General features: G+C 36.5%; 1 protein-coding gene across 1 annotated transcript in view; it reads right to left on the reverse strand.

Moving 5' to 3' along the window:
• RFX6 (regulatory factor X6) overlaps window positions 1-14,119 on the reverse strand; it is a 34,137-nt gene that overhangs the window by 11,409 nt on the left and 8,609 nt on the right. Inside the window, exons 5-11 of the mRNA XM_058802552.1 lie at window positions 12,439-12,516; window positions 9,829-9,856; window positions 6,224-6,331; window positions 3,834-3,911; window positions 3,627-3,740; window positions 1,569-1,618; window positions 961-1,120 (exon numbers count right to left, since the gene is read on the reverse strand). Of these exons, the coding sequence (XP_058658535.1) occupies window positions 961-1,120; window positions 1,569-1,618; window positions 3,627-3,740; window positions 3,834-3,911; window positions 6,224-6,331; window positions 9,829-9,856; window positions 12,439-12,516 (616 nt within the window). The remainder of the gene's footprint in view (window positions 1-960; window positions 1,121-1,568; window positions 1,619-3,626; window positions 3,741-3,833; window positions 3,912-6,223; window positions 6,332-9,828; window positions 9,857-12,438; window positions 12,517-14,119) is intronic.

The following is a 14,119-nucleotide window of genomic DNA, read 5'->3' on the forward strand; positions in this document are numbered from 1 at the left end:
TAACTAAAATAGCCCTGAATTGTCAATAGTTTCCTGTACAAATCCAAAATATGGACCCATACCATGATGAACAAAATTAGTTCTATTGCAGCCAAAACCAGTATAGGCCCACACCTGGGGAGCACCCAAAAACTGCTCAGAGAAGAATCTTATTATGTTTAGTTTTATTGTCATGGCTGGGTTTTATTCCCATGGCTGGGCATGATCATCACAAATCACAAGATGTTTCCCTTTCATTAGACTCCTGATGCTCTTCTAATGTGCCTTCCTATCAGATTATCTTCACAAGGTCACCTATATACTCTTTTTGTATTTATGAAAGACAAAACCAGGTCAAGATGAATCTCTGGTGTGCCTACAGTTATTCATGAGGACTACCACCTCGAAGCCCAAGATGCCAGCACAGAAGGAAGTTTCTTGAAAGGCATTGCATCCTTTTGGATAATCTACAAAACCATCACATGGAGGTGACTCTTAATTGCAGATACCTGTATCCTGACAACAAAGCCTTGGAGTCTCCAACTACCTGTCATTCCCATTTCTTCTTTCCACTCAAAACTCAAATAGAAATAGAAATAGAAATAGAAATAGAAATAGAAATAGAAATAGAAATAGAACACCATGGACAAGGCAGCGAATGTTTGCTAGGCAAGAAGGATCATCCGGTATTTTTCCAATTTGGTACTAAACAAAATACACAAATATTCCACTTGATCGTTTTATTGAAAATAGTTCCTGTGGTGGCAGTTCATTATAACCATGCTCCTTGCTCTCTTTTCTGGTACAAAACTTTGAAGTTCTGGTCAGATCTATTTATGGTCACTTTCTAATTTCATGGTTAAAACTACAAGATTTAAGTCTTCCATGGCCTTGAAAAAATAATGCATTGTATCTCATAGCCAGAAAGGTACAATGACTACAACTGACACATTTTTGAATGTATAATCTTATTCTGTTTACCTGTGCTAGGTGTAGGAATGATGTCTGTCGTTTCAGGGAGGAAACAAATCTTCGTGCAATAGGCAATTTCTTATCTATCACGCTTTCTGGTAGATTTTCCAAAGAGGAAGCAACCCACTGTTCCCAGTTTTTTGCAAAACTTCTTATATCTGCCAGTAAACTATAAGGGAAACAAAAAGTGATTTAGAGAATCACCAATAAAAATTGTGTGGCATTAGTTTAAATAATTGGGTTTCAATCTAGGGCTAACAGACTTCTGAACATACCTGGAAATTCCTCCTCAGGTGTTACCAAAAGAAACAGGAAATGACCAATCCCTGATCTATATATTGACTACATATTGATACATACCTCCTTTGGGAAAAACTGTGGGCCAATTGGGACAATAAAACGCTATACAATATTTGAAGCTGCTCTAGAGCTGCCCTCAGAGCTGACACTATTTTGCCATACATGCTCTAGTGTTCTAAAAATGAGCAGTGTTGCCATACATACTCTAGTGTTCTAAAAATAGAGTGAGAAAATTTCTCTAGAATATAGAATTACTGGTATTTATCTGGAATATGCCTAAAAATCAGAATGTACTGTGATTATTTTCAAATACCTACCTTTCTGGCATTTCTTGCATTGTTGCAGGGATGAGTACATCTGTAAGAACCTTCAAAAAGTTAACAGAAAATGACATCATGCTTCCACTGGCCATTCATTTATTCATTCATTCATTCATGTCTGTCTTGTCTACTTAGATTGCAGAAAATTTACACAGAATAAAGCCATTCAACCTACTGTCTAGATATTTATATGCCTGGATTTTTCCAATCACTATTAGACAGGAACATATGAGACATTCATATACTTATTGTGTATCTTCATAGCAGTAAAATGAGAAAGAAATCAAACAAGACATGCTATCCCCCATGTCTTAAAGAAGGGAAACCAGCAGAAGTGAGATCATAAACACTTTGTCTTTTCTAGCATGACCATGTCTCTATAAAGCAGATACTCAAAAATCTCCCAAGTCTTTGACTGCTGTTGACTCTTCCTTCTACCAAACTGGACATGGCACTGCAGGCATTCAGAGTTCAGCCATAGAGTTCTCTGCAGCCAAGTGTTCTGTAGAACAGTTTTGGCAAAAAACTGTGCCATCTGGCATACCCCCTAGGAAATCTTACTGTGGAGGACAAAGTTGTTAGACAATATTCAAGAAATCTCCTTTCTCTGTTAATGTAAATAGTTTGATAACAATCCAATGTAATTCCTTATTCCTTCTGTCAGATGCAAAGAATATCTAACATGATTATAGATAAGAAATAGTGAGGGACAAAGAAGAGGCAAATAGCAAATGTATGAACATCTGAGAAATTTGGTCTTATTCAATTTATAATTTAATGATCCTCTAGTATTTCTTCTTCTGTCATGTTAAATCTATCATAAATAAAGTTAATATTGAATCTATTGAGACAACACATTTAGAGCAGGAAAAACCTCATAAACTCGAGGTACATTATAACCTCTACAAGTAAATGAGGCTTAATGACCCATCTCCTGGGTAGTAATTATGATTCTTGATGCGAATTACCTTTACTTTACTATGCTAACTAAAACACTTCTTACTTTACAGCTTTTTATGCTTCTAGGAAATATATATTTTCATCTTTTCTGAATCTTCCCCCATATTTTTGTGCAGTAAAGAAAGACATTACAATAAGGTATCAGAGCTAAAAAACTTCAAGTCTTTTGCTTTGACTGGTTGGTGTTTACTATTAAACCAATACTTATTTCTTCTCATCAATATGTGATATGAAATCTGCTAGAGACACACTTACATGAGAATCCTTCCCTATTTCTATGGCATGTCCTATCAAAGAAACGTAAAGTACTTTGCATCAACTAAATAATCATCTGATCTGACTTTCCAAATGGGAAACTCAAGAAACTTTGGTGGCATCATTTTCTTTTTTCCCCAGCACTCTATAATTTATTCCTGACCTTGCAACACTCCTGAGGGTCACTTAGTTTGAACTTTTTATGTGGTCATGCCATGAGTTAGATCAAAGAACTCATATGGTACAAAAGCTCCACGAAACAAGTATTCCTTGATTTTTTTTTATTTAAACCCAGAGCAGTTTAGAGTGTAGCAGTTTTGCTGGTACATGTAGCAGCAAGAGAACAGAAATGAAAGGCAGCTGGCAGGAGGGGCAAGAATGTCTTTACCAAGTATTGTTCTAGCTTGGTAGCATGAAACCTTGGCCTGATATAACCTGTGAGCAGCAGACTGGCATGTGGAATCACCCTATGGATCTGCCACAGACTCTCTTTTCTGGTAGAAATTGCAATAATATTTTCAGTGAAAACAAGGCTTCAGTTTTCATCCAGGATTACCTTAGCCTTGTCAGTGAGCACATGAGCATTTCTTTTAGCTATACTCAAGCAAGTAGGTCAAGGTTTCACTGTTGTTGTGCTGTCCTTGGTCAAACACCAGGTGTTCAGCTGAGCTGAGACTGGAGTTCAGCTCTTACAGGTGCCCATTTTATTCCTTGATTTCAATTATTTCCTTGCTGATTTACAGCAGAAAGCAGTCAGGTCACCCTGTCATTCTATCTTTTTACAGATGCAGAAGCTGTGCTGTGGGTGAGATTATTCATGTAACTAAATGCTTAACTTACCTTATACAGTATTGAGTCACAGACACAGAAAATGTCAATGATGATGGGATTTTCAAGCAGAGGAAGAAGATGGTCAGGCATTCCTTGCCAAAAATGTAATAGGAAATGCTGGATCTAAAGGAATAGGAACCATATTCATAGACATAAATCATGCTTTCTTGGCTTCCCATGCATATGTATCAAGAGTGTGTGTTCAAACAACCTTACCTCTTCAAAGTTCCCATTAATTGCATTGTCAAGGACACACTGACAGTGTGTTTTGTACATCATGATAAGAGTATCTACCTGTTTTGGAAGAAAGAAATATTAAACAGAGAGTTTCTTTAAGAGAGTTTCTTAAATCTTTACTGCTACGGTGATCTAAGTTTCTGCTTTGTGTAGCTAGTATTTAAACACATAATATAAACTGTATTGCAATGCATATTTACAAATAGACAGCCTCTATATCCAGAAGTGATGAGAACATCACTCATCTATAGCTTTATCAACAGCTTTATATCATTATTATTCAAGCACTGTTTAGGTTGTTATTTAAGTTAAGCACTGATGCTGTGGTCAGACATGTAGCATCTGAACCTGCATACACTGTGAAAATGTGGATAATAAAGTAAGGCAATAGCCAGATTAGTCAGTCAGATGGTAAAGTAAATTCACCTTTCTGAAGCTAAGATTAATCCCAAAGAGCAGTGCAAGTTAATCATTAGGCTACTATAGGCGTCTATGAGTGTTCTGAAACATCATCTAGCTGGACAAATGAGAAAATAGCTGCCAGTCATTTGGTCAAAGTTTAATCACTGCCTCACATGAACTCAACTTTTAAAAGCAGAACTCCCTTTCATCTCATCAAGCTACTTTATCTGAATGGAGTGTTTCCGTATTAAAAAAAAAAAAAAAAAAGTAGTAATTTTTTTAAATTGTAGCAAATTATAAGAAATATGCAAACTCATTTAAGGAAGGAAAAGGGCTAGCGAAACCATTCTTTGGTCCTGAGTCACAGAAGGTTTGTTACAGTTTATGAACTTCTCCAGCAAACCACTATCAGATTTCAAATGAACCTGGTTGCATCATATTGCAATAGGTTCAGGATGCAGATTTTTTTGAAACCAGACCTTTCTGACTTTCAGAGCTGCTTCCTTAACTATGTATCTTTGAAAAGCAATAGCAAAGTGCGAGACTCAAGAGCATTTTAAAGAATTGTTTTTGAAAGGAGTTGATGGAAGTATAACGGTTGGGTAAGTTCTCTCCAGAAATATTAAATGCAGGAATTATCCATCTATTTTAGTGCAGACTGCTGTATTTATGGGCTCTCCAGGCATCTGAGTTGCAAGAAACTCCTTAAGAGTTTAATGCAGGAGTCAAACTTCATGGATGGGCTGTCTTCAACAGAGTAGCCAAATATCTTAGTTTCAATAACCTTTGGTCAGATAAGCTGAAGGAGGCAAAAGGCAGTATGAAAAGAAAACAGGAAATAAGAAAACAAGAAATGAGAAAAGAGCAGCAAGGAAAGAGAATGCAGGATACACAGAAATTCATCTTTCCCACAGTCTCCTCATAACTCGGCAAGTCTGCCCCTAGACATTCATGCACAATGCTGCTGAGCCAAAAATGAAGAGAGAATGAATTGCCAGTTTTTCTCCATTGTTGGAGCAGTAAAAATCAGTTTGTTTATACTGCTGTGTTGGGTCTCTAAGGAACCTCAAACATTTGTCAGATTTAAATTCAATGAGAATGCTGTCTATATGAGAGATGTCACTTCACTGATGGAGACTATAGCAGCAGATGGTGCACACTGCTAAGTATACCAGTTCTTGGGCTTTCTTTATGAATTATAAGATTTCCAACTAAGATGGAAATCCTTTTGTTTAGCTTCTCCCTACAGGAATGATAGGCTTCACTACTTTCTCAGAACAAGCTTAGGAGGAGAGGCTCTCAAAATAACATGTCTCACCAGTCACCATTATCACCAGCACTGAAGACTAAATTGAAAAGTTCAAAATGTCTGTCAAAGGATTTCTAGCACAACATAAGCTTCTAGGGGGACAAGAGACAGCACAGATGTAACACACAGTAAAAAAGTCAAAGACATAAAACATAGAGGTATTTCCAACTGAGGAGTTATCCTTAGGGTAAGTAATACCTAGTATTGATCGAATTATTTAAATAATTTAAAAACAAACACAAACATGTTCAGGTTTTCAGCTGCTTTTCAAATAATTAATGAAAGACAGTAAAATTCATCTATTTGTTGTGAATTATTTGTTCTGTTCTAATCAGACGAAAATTTACCTTAAATCCAAAGGCATTTGTAAAGAATACAACTCTCAGTTATTTGTTTGTTTTGCTCTCCCCGTCTTACATACCATCAGTTTGTAAAATACTGGGTCAGTTAATAGGTAAATAATTCAACCACCTTTCCATTGGAAAGCCAGTTAATCGGTGTTAGTAAAGGTTTGCCCCCTCTATAAATCAGTCACCTCTGTTTGATTATGGACATTTCTGGCTCTTTCATGTCAATACCTCAAAGGCTAAGATATGAAGAAACATTCTGTGGCAAATTTTTGATCTCTTAGACAGAGGAGAAGGAGCTCACTTTTTACCTTGTCTTTAGAAATGCACCCTTGAAGCAAAAGATGTTGAGCACTTGGAAACTCTGGGAGGAGTGTTCCAGTTTTGGAACTCAGAGAATATTTACGAGTAAAACCACCCTGAAAAGGAAGGGAAAAAGCAGGAACATTGAAATAGCTAATACTGTTACATCTGAAACCAAAAATTCATGCTAAACTTGCATATTATTTAATGAGTCTCTCAAGGTTCCACAATACTTGCATTCAGATAATCCTTCAAAAATATTGATGCTTATCCAGATCTGGACCCCAACTCAGGAAGGTTATTAAATATATGTCTATATATAACCTCCACAGAACATTCTTCAGGTCTCAAATGCTATGATTAAGGTGAAACCCTCATCCTCAAGAGAAGAAAATACAATCTGTGCTGCAGTTCTGCTCTTACTGCCTGAACTGTAGTTATGCTCATAGGACTGCATTCAAATCTAAAGACCATTTGGCTTAAACCCTTCATTCTATTTTAGCCTAACCAGTCCTTATGTAAAGTTAGTGTGCAGAGCTACAAGCTGGCCTTCTATGTATTCCTGTGGAAAATCTTATTGCTTCTATACAGACTCCTTCTGTACTAATGCATGAAATTTATCATCTTGCATAAGGCATTTGAATGGAACTGGAAGTGACCTTTTCCTGCCCCTTTACCTACAGGCAAATTTCACTGAAGTGGGAATGGTATATAGTGCAACATATAGTGTAAAAGTGTGCAAATGTGACTATTTTTCTGTAAATGTTGACTTATAAATTGGAGGCTAGTTTCAAGTGAAATTCTCTCAAATACTAAATTCAGAAAACCATACCTGTAACTGTCTTATGCAACATAAATATAGCCCTATTTTTATAGGGTGATATGTCTGACAAAACATGCAGTAAAAAACCAAAAGCATACATCATGTAAACTAATTTTGCCTGTGCTATCTACTATTCAAATACACATAAAGCTCTAAGTAAAAGAAATTGCATAAATTTAGAAACATTAGTACTTCTTCATGTCAATGCTTCTATAGTGTTATAATTGCCTATCACGCAATAAGGAGGGTATTTTTTTTTTTTACAGGAGTAATTTTAATTATTTTATTACGCAATTACCCATGAAATATATTAAAAGCTCTGATTAAAAGGGATTTGTTCATTTAAAAAAAAGGCAGTGATTGTGGTGGGAGGTTTTAGAGAAGATAACCGGCAATGTTTTTTACCTTGCTAATGGACTTATTTAACTGTGCCTCAGTTCTAGGCTTAATATTTTAACCTGCTGCCACTTGCCCTTTCAATTTAATGCCATCTGTTTCTAATGGCCATTTAACATTAAGATAATGACAGTAATATTATCTGCCTAATTAACCATGCAGACTCTAATGGTGCACTAACTGGTTTAGATAAAAGAATTTGCTGATATCTCCCCCTACGGAGAGAATACTAGAAAATGTGATAAAACATACCAGAAGTAAACAGTGTCCCTGGCACTTAATAAGTGTTCATTCAAATGCCATTTACTCAGTATATTTAGACAATCAGTGCTTTAACATCTTTTCAATGTCTTTAAGTTCCCACTGAGAATTACACCTTATGCAATTGTTGTAAATCTTTTTGGAATACCTAATTGCATGTTCTTTCAAGCAAATGAAAAAGGACGTATCTATTGCCTGTTCACACTAATGAAAATATAATGCCAAAATTTCAGTACACTGAGATTATTATAATTCAGTTTTGACCATTAAAGACTTTTTTTCTCTTAAGACCTGCCTGAATAATTTCAGACAATATTGAGCTAGACAATCAAGAACTCACAATGATGCGCCCTTTCTCATTTATTTCCACCAACTTATCTGTGAACATTTTTTTCTGGGAGAACAGAGGAACTTTGGGTCAGAAACAAGACAGATTACAAGACAGATTTGTGGGATTGTCAATTCCAAGGCAGACTGCCAATGCCACATCAGAGATGGAAGAAAATATGCATCCATTTATGCCAAAGAAACCCAATATATTCCATCTCAAAACTCTGAACAAATGAATGCTTCAGTAGTGTTCATGAATATGTTGGGGCATAGCACTATCTTTTTTTTGATAAGATAGCCAATTATTTGAGCAGGAAAAACGCAACAGATCTAATCTATCTGAACCTCACTAAAATACTTGACATGGTGTCACCATGGGAAATGATCAGTTATGCTGGTGAGAGTGGGGATTAGTAAAAGAATGTGAAAATATTTAAGAAACTGACTCTGGCTGAAATGCTAACAAGTTCTGTTGACAAGGAAACTACTGGGTTGAAAAGGGATTGAAGTGAAAATTCCCAAAGATCAGACTTGGGGCTGATGTGACTGACCATTTCATAGATCAAATTGGTTGACATGAGCTGATGAAATCATCAACAGAGAAAGACCAAGAGGTCATGTAGAAAGACATAGATGGCTTTGAGATAATGGTAATAAGGGGGATGAAAATCAATAGAGCAAAACTACACTCTCAGGGGCAAATAAAAATGCCTGCTATCAGCTAGGAGTTGCTTATCTGGAAATTAAAAAGGTGAAAGGCTTGCTGTGTATCAGTTGATCACAGAAGGTATATTTAGTCTAGTAAATTAAATGGTGTCAGGAAACATTCCCAGGCAATACTGGAAGAGTATCACTCAGAATGGCTTCTGGCATTCTTTTGGCCTGTGCCAATTAGCAGTATCTCAAACACCTCCAGTCATATTTCAGCATGTACTGCACATTAGAGACATTTTTTTGTGGCAATGTAGCAGAGATGTCCCTATGTCCTTTTGCAAATTCAGGAGATAATAATATGGATGCAGGATATTCCATGCCAATTGAACTCAGCACCAAATAAAAATACTGTGAGCAACCCTTAACCTTTAATGTACAATAATCCATAATTTTCTACTATTAATATGACCAGAATGACAGAGACTATACCATAGTATACAGTAATAAAAATGTAGACTACTTGAGGGGGGCTGGAGAACCAAAACCAACAAAGCAGGGTTCATCAGAAGGGATATTTCCAATAGTAATTGGAAACATACCATTTACAACACTTTATGATTTATTTTGCTCTAAAGATAGTAAAATCAAAACAAGTACAGTGGAAGGCTATAAGGCTGATATGAAGTTACTCAAAGCTGCTGTTTGTCCCATCCAGCAAGCAAAAGGCATAAGAACAAAATGTCATGAAGAGCAAAAACTAGAAGAAGGCAATACTGACTAGGAGGCATAAATTTCAGTTTATTTAAAAAAAACATTCTTTTCAGCTTTCAGTCAGACATACGAGATTCTGAAAAAGGCCTCCTGCAAAAGTAACATGTAAAAACAATAAAGCTAGAGCATGATCCTTTGCTTAAATACAGTTATGGGTAACTGGATTGCAATGGGAGCCCTAAAAGGTCTTTTCCAACCTTATTTTTCTTTGAATATTTAGAGGAAAAAATACTCAGTTTTGTTAAAAAAGGTTATGCAGTCTAAAATTTAATGAAAAGTAATGTTGCAATTTTCAAAGAAAGAAATGTGAAGGAAACCACAGGTCACATAATACTTGTATTATAACAGAAGTAAAAGGAAACAGATTGCAGCACTTACCTCATTCTTTAGCTTGCTTCCAGAGAACCTTTGAAAGTAAGCACATTTGATTATTTTTTCCTAGGCAGAACATTTGTAGAGATTATATAGATGTATGATCTATTAGAAAAATGATCACATTTTTCTAAATGTAATTACAGTTTTTTATGGGTTTTCTAATAGTTTTTTTCCTTAACTTCTTCCACTGATTTTCAAATGCCTAGGGATAACAGGAAACCTACTAATGTCTTATAAAACATGAAGATTAAGACCACTGACTAAACACTAAAGTATAAAATCCAGTTTCATGGTTTTGTTTGTATCTTTGCCACTTCACAAACAGCTAAAAAGGTAGCATAGGTGCAAGTCCGTAGTGTCTTTATAAGGAAATACATGCAGTTTTTAATGGAGCTTAATAATTCAGAGTAGAAAAAGTATACATACACATGCACACACACATATATATATATATAAATAAAAAATTTACATTTCTTGGAAAAATTAAGAAATCATAGTGATTTCCCATTCTTTTTCACTACAGTACTATTTTGATCTAATGACATACATTTCTGAGATAAAAGATTCCTTAACTGGCAAACATATGTTGCTGTATAGTGAACGTCCTATTAGGAGTCCAATTGAGAGATTGCCAATGAAGTCATTGGACTATCAGACAACCCTTTGTTGCAGAAACCAGAAAGAGCATTTTAAATTATAACTATGAAAGTAGAGAATGTGCAATAATAGTGATTCTGATGGATCAGTATAATGATAAATGTTGTTTGATTATTGCTATTTCCTGTACCACTAGCTGCCAACTGATAAGATACTGTGGGCAATATGAAGTCTCATAATTATTAGTGGCAATATCATTGTTTCCTGCTGTTGAGATGCTCCCTGGCTATTTCCTGCTCTCTGAGATGCTCTCAGAAATCCAGAGGCTGAGCAGTTGTGGAATTCCTCCTGCCCAGGCCTGGCACAGGTGCCTGACAGTTCCTACCACATGACAATCCAGCATATGTTACCTAGACAGTTCCCTTGCATGTTGAGAGTTAAGTATAAATGAAGGCATCACTCAGCTGATTACAATGTGAATCTAATTAACTTCAAGGCCAGATGTATTTGTTTTGGGCCCTGGATTTCCACATGTTCAGCAAAATGTACTGCATGTATAGCAAAAATGAGAGTCAGCATCTGCTCGCACTGCTCTTCCAGAGCCTCAAGGACTAGAACAGATTCAAAGGAGAGATTTATGGATCACTATATGCAGCAGCCAGGAATTGGGGGTTTGAATCCCTACACTGCCTCATTCTTTCATTATTCAGAAGCTTGTTCTTAACCCCAAGCAACTGTACCATTCTCTTCACACAGAAAAACCCAGCTACTGTGGTGGGCCAGACTGTGAAAAATGAGAATCTGAGCTTCTGCTTTAATTCAGATAGGGAGGCACTTGAACTGCTGGACTCTGAAAATTCAACATCTCATACAGGTCCTAACACAAATAAAAGGTTCCTAATTAGTGAATCTAGTGAGTCCTGAAAATCTTAGAGAGTATCTATGCCATCTTCATGTGACTGTATACCTTCAGAACTCCAGCCTTGGGGAATTTTGCAGAGCTCCACTTTCTTTGCACTCATTGCTACTAGACTGTACCTGCCTGACATAAAGCTGAGGAGTAAGAATTATTATATCCTTTTAAATGAAAATAGCTGTCTTTGAGTCAACAAAATGAACAATTTGTTCAAGATAATTTTGTATTATGAAAGAAAAATACACTGTGTACCAGCAACACCTCCACAGCTCTGCATACATATTGGACAAATAAATAGAATATTCTAATCTATTTCACCCTAAGTACTGCTGTGGAGAGAACCCTCCCCTTTAAAGCATTATTGGCAGTATTATCCTCAAATTGTACACTTGTCTTATTGCCTGGAAAAGGTCTCTTTGGATATGACCTAAATCTGCCACCAGTCGAATTTTCTATGTGTGATTATAAACTCATTTATTCCTTTCCTTTCTCAGAGCCCCACTTATCCAGGTATACTGCCACAGACAATGAAAGCCGTCATTCAAGCCATATGTGAACAGAGACATTTGTTTTACGAACTATTAATCTTTGGCAAACCAACAGGCAGCTATCGTAACGTATTGATCCTGCTAGCTGTCCCTTGAATAAATATAATTAGAGCTTCCTGGGTTAGGTTTAAACTGATATTAGCCAGTCAAAGGACCTGTAAATATTAATCTACACTGACCCCTCCCTCCTGCCCCACAGGTGCCTGCTTCACACCATTCTCCAGACGTTTCATAATGGAAAGCTGTCCTGGGGAAAGAACTCACAGGGTGACACACAGGCAAACAAAATTAGGCAAGTGTTCTGGAAATGGGATTTTGCTCCCTCATATAAACTTGAACAAATGTTCTGCTGTTAAAAGGTGACAGCTCTACAAAGACTGTGGTGGGGTCAAACTGGAAGACTCTATCAAAATATAGAGATCAACCTTTTAAGCACTAAGATAACCAGCAATTCTAGTTCTGGTAGAAACAAAAACTAGAGTCCTACATATACCTTCCTAAGGGAAGATTACAGCTAGACCTTCACTGATTAAGTCTCAGAAATTATTTTACCTGGTTAAGCCCTTTCCAGAATACACAGAGTGGTAATATGCACTGCTTTCTTTAATGCCAATTCCATAATAGTGATATCTGCAGAAAAAAAAAAAAAAAAAAAAAAGAAAAAAAGAAAAAAAAAAGAGAGAGCATTTATGAGTGACAAGTAAACCAATCTGCCAAATTGAAAGTAAAGGGAACTGTCAGACTGATTTTAAATGCTTTCTGAAAACTTTTCTAAACAGGGTCTAACAATTCCTTTCATAGACATGGAACAAAATCTAGTCATATAGAAAAGAGTACTGTCATGATTTGATCCAAATTCCATGGTTAAAATTAAAATATTTTCTCTCTTACTAGAAGAATGTAGCTAGAACAGAAAACCCAGATACATGTTACATTTTTTTTCCCTAACCTGCCTTCTGTTACACTTTACTTCATTTGTTTGAAAGGGTGCTGGGTTTGATCCATTAGGTTCATTTTATCTCGCTTGCCACCATTACATTTAGACAGTCCCTCAGAGCCTTTCTCAATTGAAAATAGCTTGCAAGTGCACCTTACAACTTAGTGTTCAGTCACTTATGGCTAATAATGATAATATGTCATTCATCCATTCTTCTGTCAGGTTGTAGGCTAACTCTAAATTATTAAGCCATTTAGGTACTTCTCATCCACATTTGTCTCCCTTGTTGCTCTCCTGGAGATTGCTGCTCCCAAATAGAGACTGAGAAAGGAAACATGCCTATTGCTCAGGCTTTGCAGTGCTCACACCCAACACCTTAACCAAAGACATCAAAGAGGCAAAAAATGTTGGGTTGGTGCTAAGAAAACTGGCTGTGCAGTAGCTACTTACTGCTTTCCACTGATTTTGCTACAAAATAAGTGACCTCTGAGAAAAGGGCAGGAGAGCAAGCTGGGGGCAGCTCTTTCCTTAGCGGTCATAGCAAAGTTTGCTTGAGTTCATCTATCAAAGTTGATAGGCCTTGTCTTATAAATTCCACTCAATAGATTTAAAAACTGATTGTGTTAAACCAAATTTGTCTAAGAATGTTATGGATGGAATAGAAAGGTTCATTTGCTTTTTACTAATATTAGCTTGAAAGTACCATGGCAGCTGGTTTAGCTGAGCTGCTTCAAAGTACCACTTTGCAACACATTGCACCAATTTCACTCAAACTCCCCAAAAGCTTGAAGAAATACATTCTTAAGACACAAAGCCCCAGCAAACAGTTCATAGAACACATCAACAAAACAGTTAATCTCATCTCATCTCTGCTCCTCCTGGTGAAGACCATTAAAAAAAAAAAAAAAACCACAATATTTTGTTTGTTCCTGTATGGAACTGTCACAGGTAAGACCAAAACCCTCACGTGCTTTATATTTACAAAGCTGGTTAAAGACATTAGATACAAATCATGCCTAAGAAAATGTTCATTAGGATGATATATTTGCCTAGCCTAGGTAGCTGCAACAATCTCAGCTGAAATAATTTTTCTGTTTCTGGACAGTCTGTTGTGTGCATTCGGGATTTTACAGCCAAGAAACATGACAGAATATGGCACCATTGCTTTTACTGCTTTCCTGAGCCTGGTGAGTCTACATAACACTACTAGATCACTGTGGCACCTGTTAACCCCTAGGAAAGCTAAAAGTGTCTCCCCTGTTTCCATACTGTGACAAGAGGTATTGAAAATATACA

This window comes from Ammospiza caudacuta, chromosome 3, assembly GCF_027887145.1.
Source record: "Ammospiza caudacuta isolate bAmmCau1 chromosome 3, bAmmCau1.pri, whole genome shotgun sequence".
In the NCBI taxonomy this organism is placed as follows: Eukaryota; Metazoa; Chordata; class Aves; order Passeriformes; family Passerellidae; genus Ammospiza; species Ammospiza caudacuta.